Below are 13,207 nucleotides of genomic sequence, written 5' to 3' on the forward strand. Positions count from 1 at the left end.
CCGGCGTGACCCAGGCCCTGCCCCCTAAGGCCCCGCCTCTCAGTCCCGACCCAGCCAACGTCCCACCTCCAGTCTGATCACCGGCACAGGCTCCGCGGCAGGCCCGCCCCGCCGCTAGATGGGCCCCGCCCCGCGCCCCAACGGAGTCCTGAGGATTGACTTTGGACGCCTGCCAGGGAGGGGTCCCCGGACGCCGCGCCAAGACTCCCGGACTTGACCTGCGCGCCGCAGTCTTGCCTCCCAGTCCGGAGACAAGACATTTCAGTCACAAGCTGGGGAGCGGGGCACCCTGGGCGAGGGCGTGGGGGCAGCGGGAGCCCAGGGAGGCCACGGCATGTGATCTGACCCCCACTAGCCCGGCCCTGGGGGCTCCTGGTCTGGAGGTGTGCGCAGCGGGGTAGCATGGTGCCACGGTGGGGGTGGGTGGGGAGGGGTCCTGGAAGGCTCCGGGCGGACAGTCTAAGCTCCGACTTCAGGAGTAGGGAACAGCGTTCTGGACCGAAGCAACGCAGTAGTGTGTGTGCAGAGGACGGACGGAGTAAGAGAGCCGAAGCTGGTTCACGCCGCTGAAAGTTAGGCTCAGTGGGGTTGGGGGCAGGGGGCAGCAGGACTGACTACCAGGTGGCTGGGGGATGTCCCTAGGGGCGCAGTGCTGGAGGTCAGGAGCCCCGCAAGAGGGTGGGGGCTGGACCAGGGCGGGATTGTGATGAGGGAGGAGGGTCCTGGATGTTCTGGAAGCTGGCAGAGGGAACTTGGAAGACCACTGGGGAGGTTTAGGGGCCACCCTGGGCTCCAGCTTGGGTGTCGTTCAGCGGGTGGCACGTCTGGGGGGTGTGGGCAGGGAGTGGGGATGCCTGGTAGAGTTCTGTTTCTGAGAAAGTAGGGGGTTACCTGAGGCCCAGCCTGGTGTAAACCTGAGGAAGGGCCCCTTGGGGAGTGCGGGTCCTGCAGGGGTTGGGGGTGAGGAGCCGGGGCCACAGCATTCCTGGGGGCTGCCCTGGAATGGTGCCGGTGGTGCTGGGACAGATGAAACACACACAAACAACTTTTCCTGGGGCAGAAAGGGGCCAGGCTGAAACAGGAGGACCACACAGACACACAGACTTGACACAGACACAGAAACACACATAGACACACACATGACACAGACACACAATCGCTTGCAGATGAGATGTCACACACTGACACCAATACACAGACACAGGTCTACTTGGATATGTCCGCATGCACTCAGAGACAGGCACACACACGCGCGCACACACACACACAAATGCTTGGGAACACGCTCATACACATGCACCCACTCAGGCCCACATGCCGGGCTGTGCACAACAGGATGCAGACACACACAGGTGCACACACAGAGCACACCACTTACTCCTGGGCTCACTCAGGGATACGCACAGCCGGCAGGGCCCAGGTGAGCCTGCCCAGCGGGACGGCTCATGCCCGGCAGTTCCCGTTAGCTGGGCTGCAGCCGGGCGGCCTTCCAGCAGACGGTCAGACAGACACACACATCACTGCCGGGAAGAGGCCCTGGCAGCCTCCCGTCTCTCGAGCCCATGGCGTGACGGGGCACAGCCCTGTCCTTTAGGTGGGGACACTGGGGCTTGGGTCTCACCCCTCCTGCCCTGGTGTCTTCTCTCGGGCCAGGCAGCGTTGCCCTGGGGCCTGAGACCCTGGCCTGCTCTGTCCGGATGGGAATCAGTTACTTGTGGGCACAGGGAGACAGCTGTATGTGTCCCTGGGTGTGTCTGGCATCTGCTCGGGCCTGTCGGGGGGCTCAGCCTGCCTGTCCTCTGTGTGTGTGACTCTGGCCTTGCGGGCCTGGGAACAAGGGGCAGTCTGTGCAGTCAGCACAAGCTCTCTGTCCCCCTGCCCTATTAGGCATGGGAACTTGGATAAGTCGTGTGGATCCTGGGCCCCCGTTCAGCTGAAGTGGCCTCACCCTGTGCGACATATCCTGATTGTCCAGCATGGTGCACACAGGGCTGTGGTGGCTCCTGTCAGCTCTGTGGGGAGGGGGAGGATGGCGCCTTGGGTGGGGAGGCCAGGGGGCTGCCCCACCTAAACAGAGGCCAGGAGGAGGGGGTCTCACGTGGCCACTGAGGGAGAGTGGAGGCGGGCACCGCTGGCCCCTCTGGGGACAGTCCCTGGGCAATTGGGGGCTCCCTGGGAATCCTGGCCAGCCGGGGCCTGGGGGAGGCTGAGGCAGGGACCCTCCCTGGGGCCACTTCTGCCTTTGGGCTTGGTGAGGGTTGGGTGGGCTTACATTTTCCTGCTGGGGCCGAGCTCGCTCTGCAGCCAGGGAGTTGACTCAGCACTGGCTCAGGGCCCCAGATTCAGGATGAGGGTAGGCAGGGACTGCCCCCCACCCCCAGCCAAGGGGTTGCCCCTTCCCCTCTCCTGTCTCCCCTGAGGCAGAGGGCTGGCCTCACCCGCTGTGCGCACCTGTGCGCACCCCCACGTACCACCTGGGGCCCTGTAGGCCCATTTCATCTCCGGAAGGGTGTGGTCCCTCAGGCAGTATACCCCACACACGGCGGACTGCAGCTGTGTAGAGTGAGACTGCCCATGAGTCCGCCCCCAGGCCAGCCAGGCTGGGCCCTGCCTCCTCCTACCAATCCCTCCCCCAACCCGTGGGGGCCTTGGAACCCCAGCCTGGCCCCGGGGTCACAGCGCCTGATGGGGAGAAGGCTGCCCGGGTAGGACCTGTGAGGCCCATCTGTGCCTGACCCCTGCCCTCCCTACCACCCAGCCGAAGCCTGGCCAGGCGCCTGCCGCAGAGCCCTGCGCAGCCAGGAGCTCCTGCCGTCACGCTCCGCTCCAGCCCCGTCCTGAGGTCCCCCTCTGGGGACAGACGCCCCGCTGGCGGAGGCCACAGCAGCTGGCATGGCTCAGGAATAGCTGCCCCTCAAGAAGCATGGAGACGCGGGCTGACTCACAGCCACCCTTGGCACACACGAGGCCCCGCACCGTTTCTGAGGGTCACCCCTGCGGGGGGCAGCCTGTAGGGGCTGTGAGCGGCCCGCGCTCTCTCCTGCTGGCCCGCACTTGCTCAACCTCCTCCCTAGGACCACCGTGCTAGGGAGGCTGGCGCCACACCCCAGCCCTGGCCCGGCCCGCTGGTCGCGGGTCTCAGGCTGGGTTCCCAGGTGCTGGGGCTGGCGGTGCAGTGCACTGGTGGGGACAGCGTGAGGAGCCAGGGCTGCCGGCGGCCGTAGCTCCTCGGGCCCCAGCTCCTCAGCAGAGCCCCAGGCCTGCCCCACCCGCCTGGCTGGCTGCTGTCCGTGCCACTCCGGGCAGGCAGGGATGCCCAGAGCATCAATGATTGATGCCTCCTTGCAGCAGCCGCGGCAGCATAAGCAAAAATAGCTCTGCCACTGTCCCTGCCGTAGCCCAGCCCAGCTGGAGGGGCACACCAGGGTGCTGGGGGCACCTGGGACGTCCTCCACTGCCATCTGCCCTCGCACCCAGTCCTCTGCACAGAGGCGGGGGGAAGGGCTCCACGTCTGCTGGACCCCGGCCTCTAACTGCCTCACTCTCCCCCAAGCTGAGTGCCCACTCCAGGCCTGGGGACTCACCCTAAGGACTCGGGGCTGAGGAGCGGAAAGCTAGGTGCTTCCTGGAGCGGGTGACCCCTCCCCATGGCTCACCAGGCGATGTGCACAGTTGCTAGGATACTGCGGGGCTCCAGGCGGAGTGGCAGCCGGCCCCTTCTTCCTGAGGCTGTGTCAAGGGAGGCTCGGCTGGGCAATGGCAGAGGAGAAGCTGCCCCCACCGCCGTTCCGCAGGGCTGGGGCTCAGGGGCTCAGGGCTGGACCGAGGTGTCGAGAGAGGAGTAGCCTGGGAGGGCCACATGGGCTCTTTCTCCTGACCACACTGTGCCCACCCCGCACAGCACCTCGGGGAGTCGTGGCTTGTGTGCCCTGCGCCCCCACTTTAATGGGGACCTGCCCCCTCTGGCCAGTCTCCCCCAGCACGTGAAGCCTTTTAAACTTCAACAGCTGCCTGCCCTGCCCACCCGCCTGGAGGCCTGGCCCTCGGCTTCTGCCCACGTCATGCCCAGAGCCCCCAGATGCCGGCCTGAGGAGCCAGGGGCCACCTGTCAGCTCCTTGGGCTTCCCCCACCCACTCCTGCGTCCAGGGCACGGCACCCAATGTCGGGGTCACCTCTGCTGCCTCCTCTGAGTCTTGGCTCCCCCAAGGCAGCACCTCCTTAGAGGGGTAGCCAGGGGTCAGCCAGGTGTAACCACACTCACACACACACACACACACACACACACACACACACACGCAGAGGCAGTGGCTTAAACCAACTCTCATTTATTCCCTTACAGTTCCGGGTGTCGGCAGGGCTGCATTCCTCCCGGGGATCTGTTTCAGGGCAGATCCATGTCCTGGCCTTCTTCAGCTTCCAAGGCCACCTGCGCTCCTTGGTTGGTGGCCCTGCATCACTCTGACCTCTGCTTCCGTCCTGCCATCTTCTCTCTCAGACTCTGACCCTCCCTCCTCCCTCTTGTAAGGACCCTTGGGATTACATCGAATTCAACGGCGTAACCCGGGACCCTCTTCCCATCGTGAGAGGTGTAACTTGATCATGTCTGTAGAGTCCCTTCTGCCTTGTAAGACATCAAATTCACAGGTTCTGGGGATCAGCAGGGGCTCCTGCAGGAGGCTTTACTCAGCTACCACACCACATAACGCAGAGCAACCCACCCGCGGGCCTGTGTCTTGTCGGGTCACCTCATTCTGTCCCCTGAGGGTCACAGTGCCATCCTCACTCTTCACTGAGGTCCAGACAGCGCGTGGGGAGCTGCCGAGGGTCTGGAGAGCCGGCTCCAGCCCCAGCAACACTTCTTACTCAGGCCTTCGTGCCTGGGCGTCAGTTTCCTCACCGGGACACGAGGACAACACCCCTCCTACCCCTTTCCAGCCCCTGGACTGTAGGGATGGCAAGGACAGTGGATGAGGGGGTCCGAGCAGTGGGTGGACAGCACGGGACCGTTCTCCCTGGGTGACGTCGAGGCAGGAGAGAGCCGGTGTCTGGTCACCTTCCTGCAGGGTCACCCCGGTGTCTGCCCAGCACTGGGCAGTCTGACTGCATTGCTCCAACACTGCATTGCTGGCCGTTGTGCCCCTCGGGAAGCAGGGGACGGGGCAGATGGCTACGGTCCAGGGTTCAGAGAACGATCTCATCTGGTAATTTTTAAAATTGAAATTTTCGGTAGCTTAGCTGTGAAGGACCATTAAGAGAGCAGGTGATTCATGCAAACCGGACAGGGCCCAGGGAGATCCCCAGGAGGTCCCAGGGTGGAGAAATCTGAGCACGGAAGTAGACTGGGAGACCGCATATGGATCAGGGCTTCAGCCGGGGCCTGATGGCCGCATCTGTGGAGGGCTGATTTAGGCAGATGGGGAAAGGCCTGGAGCGCCTGGGAAGGGAGCTAGCAGGAGGGCAGGGCTAGCCCATGAGTGACCCTTGTCCTGGGGCAGGTGGCAGCAGGAGGGGCTGGTGGTCCATGGCCCAGACTGGCCCTGCTCTGCCTTGGGGCTGGCTGGTGACCAGGCCGAGAATCAGGGCACTACGTGGGACCCGAGAGGGAGGGGGTCGCGCCCCCGCTCCTGCCTGCCAGGAGACCCACGCTTGGAAGTACTAGCTTCTGGGGATTCAGGATTTGGCAAGACAGATGGCACAGCTACAGACATCCCCACTGCGGCGGGGCAGGGGCACGAGAGGGCATCCAGGGCGGCCCGGGTCGGAGGGCTGCAGCTGGCCGCCGGGGTCGGGGGGAAGGACGTTGGCGGCAGCACGCGCCTGCTCACTCCCGGCCGCGGGGAGTGTAGGGCGCCCGCTCCACGTTGGGGGGCAGCACGAGGAGTCGTCTAATTAACCAGAGCCTCTTCGCGCGGCGGCTGAGAGGCGCGGCGGTGACGGGTGCCAGCAGGCCAGTCCGTTCCCTCCGCGCACAGAACTTCGCCGGCGCGGGGGCGGGGCCTGGCGCTGCCACGCCCCGCGCGGCGCCGGCGCACTGACGCCAGGGCGGCAGACGACGGAAGCTGGACAGTCGCGCGTCGTTGCCGGGCAACTTTCCGGCGCAGGCCGAGGAGACCCCCGGCAGCCTGCTGCGCCCGCGGGCGGAGGCGGAGACGTGGCCGAGGTGGGTGCGGGCCCGAGCCCGACGCCGGGGCCCCAGCGCGCCCCAAGTCCGCCCCTCGGGAGCCGTAGGCCAGGCCCGATCGTGGTCCTCAGCGGCCGCCTCGGACCCCCGCCCGCCCCGCGAGGGGACTACCCGAGCCCCCGACCCAACTCTCGGGGACCCCCGGGCGCCGCCCTCCCGCGGGCGCCCGGACTCTCCCCGGCTCTGCCAGACTGGGCCTCGCAGACCCCTGCCCACCGCGGCCGAGGCAGGACCCCGCAGTTCGTCCACCCTCCCAGGCAGTGCTGAGCCCCAGCACCTGGTTGGTCTCTAGGACACGCCCCTGTGCTGGACCGTTCGCCCAGACGCGTGGAGGAAGAAGCCGGGCAGCGGCTCCGGTCACTTTTCCCTGGGTGACCAGGCTGTGTATGCGGTCTGTGTCCGTTCCACAGCGACAGTGGACCCACACCAGGCCATCCGTACTCCCGAGGGAGCCGCCGGCAGCTGCTGGGCAGTGGGCGAGCAGGCAACCCCCTCGGGCCCTGTCCAGCCCCGGGCAGCTCGCGCCCAGCAGTGTGCATGTCTCCTGAACATCTTCCCATCGCGTCTATGCGGGCTTGGCGGCACCAACATGCAAGGCCAGCGGGAGCTGGGGGGAGCACCTGGCCACATGCCCCCTCGCTGCGCGTTTCTGAGTGACCTCGCAGAGCAAGCAGGCGGGGTTTCCTTCTGCCGGGTTTCTAAAGACAGCGGTGCAGGCTCGGCACCTGGGAGACAGAGCGGTGACGCTGTCGAGTGGGCGAGTCCCCGCTCCCTCCTTCCCCCGCCGGATGGCGATGGGGAAGCCAGGATCTCTGGGCGCAGCGGAGAGGGCTTGTCTGCCTCCGCCAGTGGTCCAGACCTAGGGGAACACAGCGGTGCCTGGGGGGAGTTTGAAGGCTTTCGGGAATCCTCAGCCAGGTCTGAACAATTCTCTCAGTCCTTTGAGCTCCCGGAGAGGCCCACAGAACCTCAGCCGCCGAGAACCATTTCTGCCCAGGAGGAGCGTGGTTCTCGCCAATCTCACCAGGGTGGACCTGGGGTGACAGGAACCAGCGCCATCACACCTTCTGAGGTACTTCTAAAGTACTCGTCTTTGCCATGTTGCACAGGAAGTGTCTCCTATGTTTTGGTGGGCTGGCCAGGGAGGGGGTCTGCTTCTCTCCGGGTCTTCATCCCACCCCCGCCTTCCTTTCCCTCCACCTTCCTGAGGGGAGCGTCTGCCCACTCTCCATCAACCAGGCTGTGTTTTCCTGGCCCCAGTTTAGGGCATGGGGTGAAAGAGCATTTCGTCTGAGTTGTCAATCTACTTATTTAGAAAACCTCACCAAGAGTCACATTTCAGTGTGCGTGCACTGACCGGGCACTGGAGGTGGCCTGGAGAGCCCAGGACTCGCCCCCTTGCTCCGCCCACCCTTCCTGCCCTGACCTCCAGGGTTTCCCTTCAGTGTGGCTTCCTCTCAGCCTCCTCTTTCTCTGCCTTCTCTTCCCAAACGGTTTCCTCCGAACACCGAAAGTGAGACAGACAAGGGAGGAGACGATGTGCTGGTTCTAAGGATGGACCGTTTGTTTTCTAAACCAGGACCTCTGACAAGATCCAGTCTTCGTACAGTTAGCTCTGCTTTAATGCTTGTTTTGAAGGCAGGACTGTCTTCCAATGCGATTATTGTATCGGGAACAATTGAAGCATAATGTGAACTTTGCAGGAAACCCCAGGTGAATGCAGAAAACCACACCTGCTGAACTGAGGCCCATGTGAATATACACCACGCACACGCCCACCTCTCCCAGCCACCTCGGTCTACCAACACCCACCCTGACGTCAGACAACCCACCTTCCAGCACTTCACACTAATTCACAACCTGCAAACCTCTTTTCCAGGAAGGGCCATGTTTATTGTAATAGGAATGGATTTCTCAACCAATTAACACGTGGGAAACAGTGCTCATATTTTTATTGTGTGCATATCTTTTTTCCATGTGCCACCGATGAAGTTTATGACTATTGTCCCCTAATCACACTTTTCCACACACACTGGTTTCCACTGCACGATGCACAGTGCAGTGATTTTTAAGAACAAACATGTCATGTTTTAGTAGCAGTAACGGTATATAATCATTTACAAATTTCATTTGTACCAAAATTATAAATTTGGAATAAGGTGACATGATGTGTGTATTTCTCCTAATTCTTCTTTTTCAGCCTATTGTCAACTATGAGAAGATTTTTAGGTTCGCTTTTCAAGAAGTACCAGTCCCACAGGCAACTGAAGATGTTTCCACCTTCGACCATTTCTTAGAAACAAGCAATGAAGAAAAACTTGGCCTTGAATCTGTGCATAAACTGTGGTAATGAACTTGAATTGGTACTCACATTTCTTCTGGCAGCTCCGCATTTATGCCTTTGGTTGATATGGTGGACGCATGGGGTCTTCCGTTTTTACCTCTATAGAGAGCTTTATCCCTCCCGAGGTTCCGTCACCTGTGGTCCAAGGGTCGAAGGACCGGGTGGCACAGGTGCAGCGGCTCCTCCTTTTGGAACCATGTCCAGCCCCCCCCCTCGCCCCCCACCAGCTCACCCGGAGCAAAGTGGGCCAGGGAGTGCCAGCTCCTCGGGTCTTGGTGAGAGTGCTGGGGGTGAGGGAGGGACCAGTGGGCTTGGGTGGCGGGCACAGGGGCTCCTGGGGACTGGACCGAGGGACCCCCTAGTACCCTGGAGACACCCCAGCGCCCTGGAGACATTCTAGGCCCACCACAGGGTCAGCCCACCACTGCTTCTGGGGCTGCCAGCAAGGCTGACACTCCCAGGGCAAGGTCCCTAAGGGAGATCGCAAAGGCACTTGTTTGTGGATGGCCATTTTCTAAGACACCCTTTCACTGAGCACTGAGTGAAAAACCAGTTTAGCTCGAATGGATAAAATAGCAGCTGAGCAGGCTGGGACCTGCTGGACCTAGGCCGCAGAGGGAGGAGGTGGAGGTGTGTGGGGGCTGACTTCCCTGGTCCCTGTGCGCTGCCGGGCAGGCGGGCAGGCGGAGACTTTGTCAGACAGCTCTGCAGGTGGGCTCTCCTAGGCTCTGGCGGGGGTCCGAGCTGGGGTCCCAGCCAGCGCCTGCCCAGAGCACTCTCCCCCCACCCCAGCAGAGGCCTGGGGACAGAAGCCAGAGCCTGGATGACCAGGACAGCCCAGGTGGCTGGTGTGCCCTCTGGGCATGCTGCTTCCCCAGGTCGTGGTCCAGGGCAGAAGGCGGGCCGTGTGATCCTGGGGCACCCGCAGGCACAGGTGGTCCTGAGTGTCGGGACCGGGCCGGGCTGGACGCTGTGGTGACACAGAGGGTCAGGGTTACTCTGGGGTGGTCTGGAAGCGACTCGGCACTTGGCGAGTCCGTCTCCCTGTAGCCATTTGCGCGCCTGCCACGCCTCCTCTCCTGGAGGCCAGGCTGAGCAGCAGGGCGGGGCTGCGGCTCACACTCGTGTTTATCCCTCTGGGCATCTGCTCCTCTCAGTTTCTGGACATCTCTGTGGTACCTGGCATGGTTCTAGGCACCTGAGATCATCAGGAAACAAGACTGCGTAATATCTGGCCTCCCAGAGCTTCTGCCCTCGGAGGAGACACGGGATGGTGAAATTGGTCATTCAGGCCAGGGCTGTGCTCTGTGGAGAGAAATAAAGCCGGGAGGAGGGGGCAGTGCTGGGCACTTGCAGGACAGTAGATGCTTGAGTAAACGAACAAAGTGGTGAGAAGCCGGGGCTCTGTTGTCAGAGTTCTGAAGGGTCAGGTGCCCTCTTTGCCTCCCTTCTGAAGGCCTTCTGGGCTAGTTTGTAATTAATGCCGCTCTTTTCCAGTTCTGAATCCAGAAAACTCTGGAGAGCTCTTCAGAACACCAGGACCGTGATGACTTCCCGATGCCTCTGGAGCGAGTCCCGTTGCCGGGAAAACTTCCTTCTTGTTCTCGGAATAGACGCTGCTCAGAAGGTGAAATGACCTGGGTGGAGGTGGGCTCCTGGGGGCCGGCTGGACCTTGAGCATCTCTGCCAGCCACGCGGTGCGCCGCTCCCGGACGGGGCAGGGGTCGGGCGCGCACCTGCAGCCGGGACGCTGCCGTCTCAGAAGGCGGGAAGGGCGAGCCAGGGCGCCCTCGTCTGGCTCCGGCAGCTCCTCGACGGGCCGTCAGGTGCAGCCCTGCCCTCGGCGCCTGGTGAAGGAGGTGCCCTGGCAGCGCGGTGATGTAGCGGCGCACTCCGCTGGGGGCCGCAGGGCGCAGACACGCCACAGGTGCTACTGGAGGCGGTGGGCTTGGGGGCCGGGGCTCCGGCGGGGCCGGCTCACTGTGAGGGCCGCAGGCGGGGGGTGCAGGGGAGGTGTGGGGTCCACCGCCAGCCAAGCCGGAGCAGAGCGGTGGCCGGGGACGCGCTCGGGAAGGCCACGGCCAGAGGCCACGTGTCTCACTGAGACCCAACTCACAGCCACTTACACGCCATAGGGCTCATGAGTCATCAAAGAAACGCAAATTGTAAGGATGGTCGTCTTTCAGGCACCAAGTTGGCAAAGATCTTTTTCCATTTTTTAAGTATTATGGAAATTTTCAAAAGTGGAAAACACAGAAGGGGCTGGCAGGCAGGCCCCGGTGAACACGGGGCACAGGAAGGGTGGCCGTGGCCACACTGGCCTGGAGGGGGCCTGCGGGGCTGGAGAGTCTCTGCGGGAGGGAGACAGTGGGGGGACGGGGGAGGAGAGGCGGCGAGGACCTCGGCTGAGAAGGGCACCGCGGTCCTTGGCCGGAGGGCCGCGTGAGCCGGGGTGGGCGGCTGGCAGCCCCCAGCGGAGCCCGAGTCGGGGCCACGTTGCCATTTTCCAGGGAGACGTGCCGCAGGGCCCAGGTGAAAAAAAGAAAACGGGAGAAAACGACCTTTTAATCTTCCTTCCCTCCGCTGACACTGGTTTACTTCCTCAGAGCCTTTCGGAGGGCCCGGGCCGCACTCTGGGAGACCCTGGCCTCCACGAGCCCGAAGAGCTCGGCTTCCGCCTGCACCGCTGCACAGCCCTGATCCAGACCAAGGTGAGCGCCCGGGACGCCTGGGGCCTGGGTCTCGGGTTCCAGTCGCTTCGATCCTTTAACTCTCATGGGCTCGTGAGAGTCAGAGGGGCGGCAGGCGGGAGGAAGGCAGGCGGCCTCCGTCCTGCAGCCCCTCTGGAGGAAAAGCCTCTTCCGGGAACGGGGTCTCCCGCCCACCCTGGGACCACGTGTTGGGAGGGGTGTGCCGTAAGCAGCCCAGCTCCCGCGGGGCGCGTCCCCACCCCCGCGCCCCAGGACCCCGTGCTGCCCGGATGTGGAGCTGGCTCTGCGCGCCCCCCGCCCCCAGGGAGAAGGCGGGATGGCACAGCGTGGAGTGCGGGGTGCCACGCAGGGGGCGCTGAGGCCAAGGGCCTGATCCGGAGCTGGGGCGGCAGGAGGGCGTGGAGGGAGGGGGCTCCGGTGTGAGCTGGCGCCGCCCGGCTGGCGGGAGACGGGCACAGGGGCCACCCCTCTGCTCTGCGAAACCGCGGGGCAGGAGGCGGAACCTTCTAGAGGCACGTGCCTGGGGCCGTCTTAGAGCAGCAAGACAGAAACGTCCCCAGCAAGCACCCCACCCCCACCCCGGGCAGCCCCTGCGGGGCCCGCGGCCACGGCAGCCGTTCGTTGGGAATGTCCCTGGGGCCACCGGCCGGGTGGGAGGAGGACAGGAGGCCGACACGGCCCCGGGGCAGAGCGGGCCCTGCTCACGGCGAAGTCCCGTTTGCTCCGGGAGAAGCTGTGGCTTCTGTCCCCGCGCGTCTCTGTGGTGGCAGCGCGTGGGGAGGGGCGCAAGATGAGGGGAAGGAGACGCCGCCAGAGACGGGCCGGGGGCCCAGGGCAGGCGCGGGCGGCCGGGGGCGTCTCTGGGGGCGCGCGTGCTCTCCCCGACCTGTCCCTCCTCTCTTGCCAGCTCTCAGGGACGCCGGGCGGCAGACAGGGCAGGCTGATCACATACAGCCTCTTCCTCAAGACCCCCGTACGCGGAAATGGGCAATACATCACAATTCCAAGGAAAAAGAAGATTTTCACTCCTCGTAACCTAAAGATGACATTGTTTAACAGTGACGTTTGCTAAAGCGGGAGGACTTTGTGTCTTGATGAGGGATTTTACGGTTTCTTACCGGTTTGGTTTGGTACTGGAAACCAGAGCTATTTTGGTGGAGGGGTGGTCCATATCAGGGCTGACGCTTTGATGGGGGGTGTGTCCCTCGGCAGAGCCAGTCACCAGGAAGGGGGCACCCGGGTCCCCAGGAGCCCCACCCCAGCCTGGCTCCAGGGACCCTCCCCTGGGAAGGTGTTGCCAGCCGCTGGGGGCACCTGTGCGGGACCCCAGGCCTGGCTGCCTGGGACCCCAGGGTGGCTTCGCACGTGGCTGGAACTGTCCGTCACCGGGAGCAGCCGTTCAGGGACCCGGGAGGCCCTGCGTGCGTTGCTGCCACACTGGCCCCTGGCCTGGGTGTCCACGTGGCAGGGCACTCACAAGGGTATGTGCTGTTTCCGCAAAGCAAGTGTGCTCGCCTGCCCGGTGCCTGGGTGCCTACCCAGTGGTGATGTCTGCCTGCCGGCCGGATTCAGCTGAGGGAACCTCTTATGACCACAGAGCCCAGCAGTTGGCACTGACTTTTGTAAAATTTTATTAAATAACAACAGCCTGGACAAGCTGTGTTCTTGCTGAATCACCGGCTCTGTGGGGACTGGTGCTGGAAACCCTGGCAGGCAGCCCTTCCAGTGCCTCAGGGAGGTCTGGGGATTGAAGACTGGCGGGGCCCGGCACACGCACAGCAGGCCCCCGGCGTCACTGTCCCTCCGAGGCCACTGTCGAGTCTGGGAGACCACAGCCGGGGGCAGCCTCAGACGCCAGCTCCATCGATGGAGGTGTCAGGCCCAGACAGAGGCCAAGTGGGGTCACAGTGACCAGCAGATGTCACCTGTCACATGGGAGAAGGAGGCGGCTGGCTGTCACCTGCACCCCA

The 13,207-nt window shown here is 63.5% G+C and overlaps 2 protein-coding genes across 2 annotated transcripts in view; one reads left to right on the forward strand and one right to left on the reverse strand.

Moving 5' to 3' along the window:
• The window catches only part of AHNAK2 (AHNAK nucleoprotein 2), a 33,226-nt gene extending 29,765 nt beyond the window's left edge, over nucleotides 1-3,461 (reverse strand). Inside the window, 2 exon segments of the mRNA XM_036842075.1 lie at nucleotides 1,949-2,012; nucleotides 2,977-3,461. Coding sequence (XP_036697970.1) covers nucleotides 1,949-2,012; nucleotides 2,977-3,461 — 549 coding nt within the window.
• A 295-nt stretch (nucleotides 3,462-3,756) lies between these two features.
• On the forward strand, nucleotides 3,757-12,883 carry CLBA1 (clathrin binding box of aftiphilin containing 1). Its single transcript, XM_036842076.1, has 9 exons — nucleotides 3,757-3,795; nucleotides 4,341-4,439; nucleotides 4,527-4,580; nucleotides 5,922-6,161; nucleotides 6,475-7,254; nucleotides 8,383-8,528; nucleotides 10,024-10,153; nucleotides 11,133-11,237; nucleotides 12,145-12,883. Exons 1-9 carry the CDS (start codon nucleotides 3,757-3,759, stop codon nucleotides 12,307-12,309), a joined length of 1,758 nt encoding a protein of 585 aa, XP_036697971.1. The 3' UTR covers nucleotides 12,310-12,883.
• The last annotated feature ends 324 nt before the right edge of the window (nucleotides 12,884-13,207 follow it).

This window comes from Balaenoptera musculus, chromosome 2, assembly GCF_009873245.2.
Source record: "Balaenoptera musculus isolate JJ_BM4_2016_0621 chromosome 2, mBalMus1.pri.v3, whole genome shotgun sequence".
Taxonomy (NCBI): domain Eukaryota; kingdom Metazoa; phylum Chordata; class Mammalia; order Artiodactyla; family Balaenopteridae; genus Balaenoptera; species Balaenoptera musculus.

What these genes read in the sequence shown, in the direction of transcription:
- CLBA1 (XM_036842076.1), top strand. Translation starts at nt 3,757, where the DNA reads ATGGCAGAGGAGAAGCTGCCCCCACCGCCGTTCCGCAGG. An exon ending in CCCGGGACCCTCTTCCCATC is followed by an intron (nt 4,581 to 5,921) that starts GTGAGAGGTGTA and finishes GCGGCGGCTGAG; the next exon opens with AGGCGCGGCGGTGACGGGTG. An exon ending in GAGGCGGAGACGTGGCCGAG is followed by an intron (nt 6,162 to 6,474) that starts GTGGGTGCGGGC and finishes GTTGGTCTCTAG; the next exon opens with GACACGCCCCTGTGCTGGAC.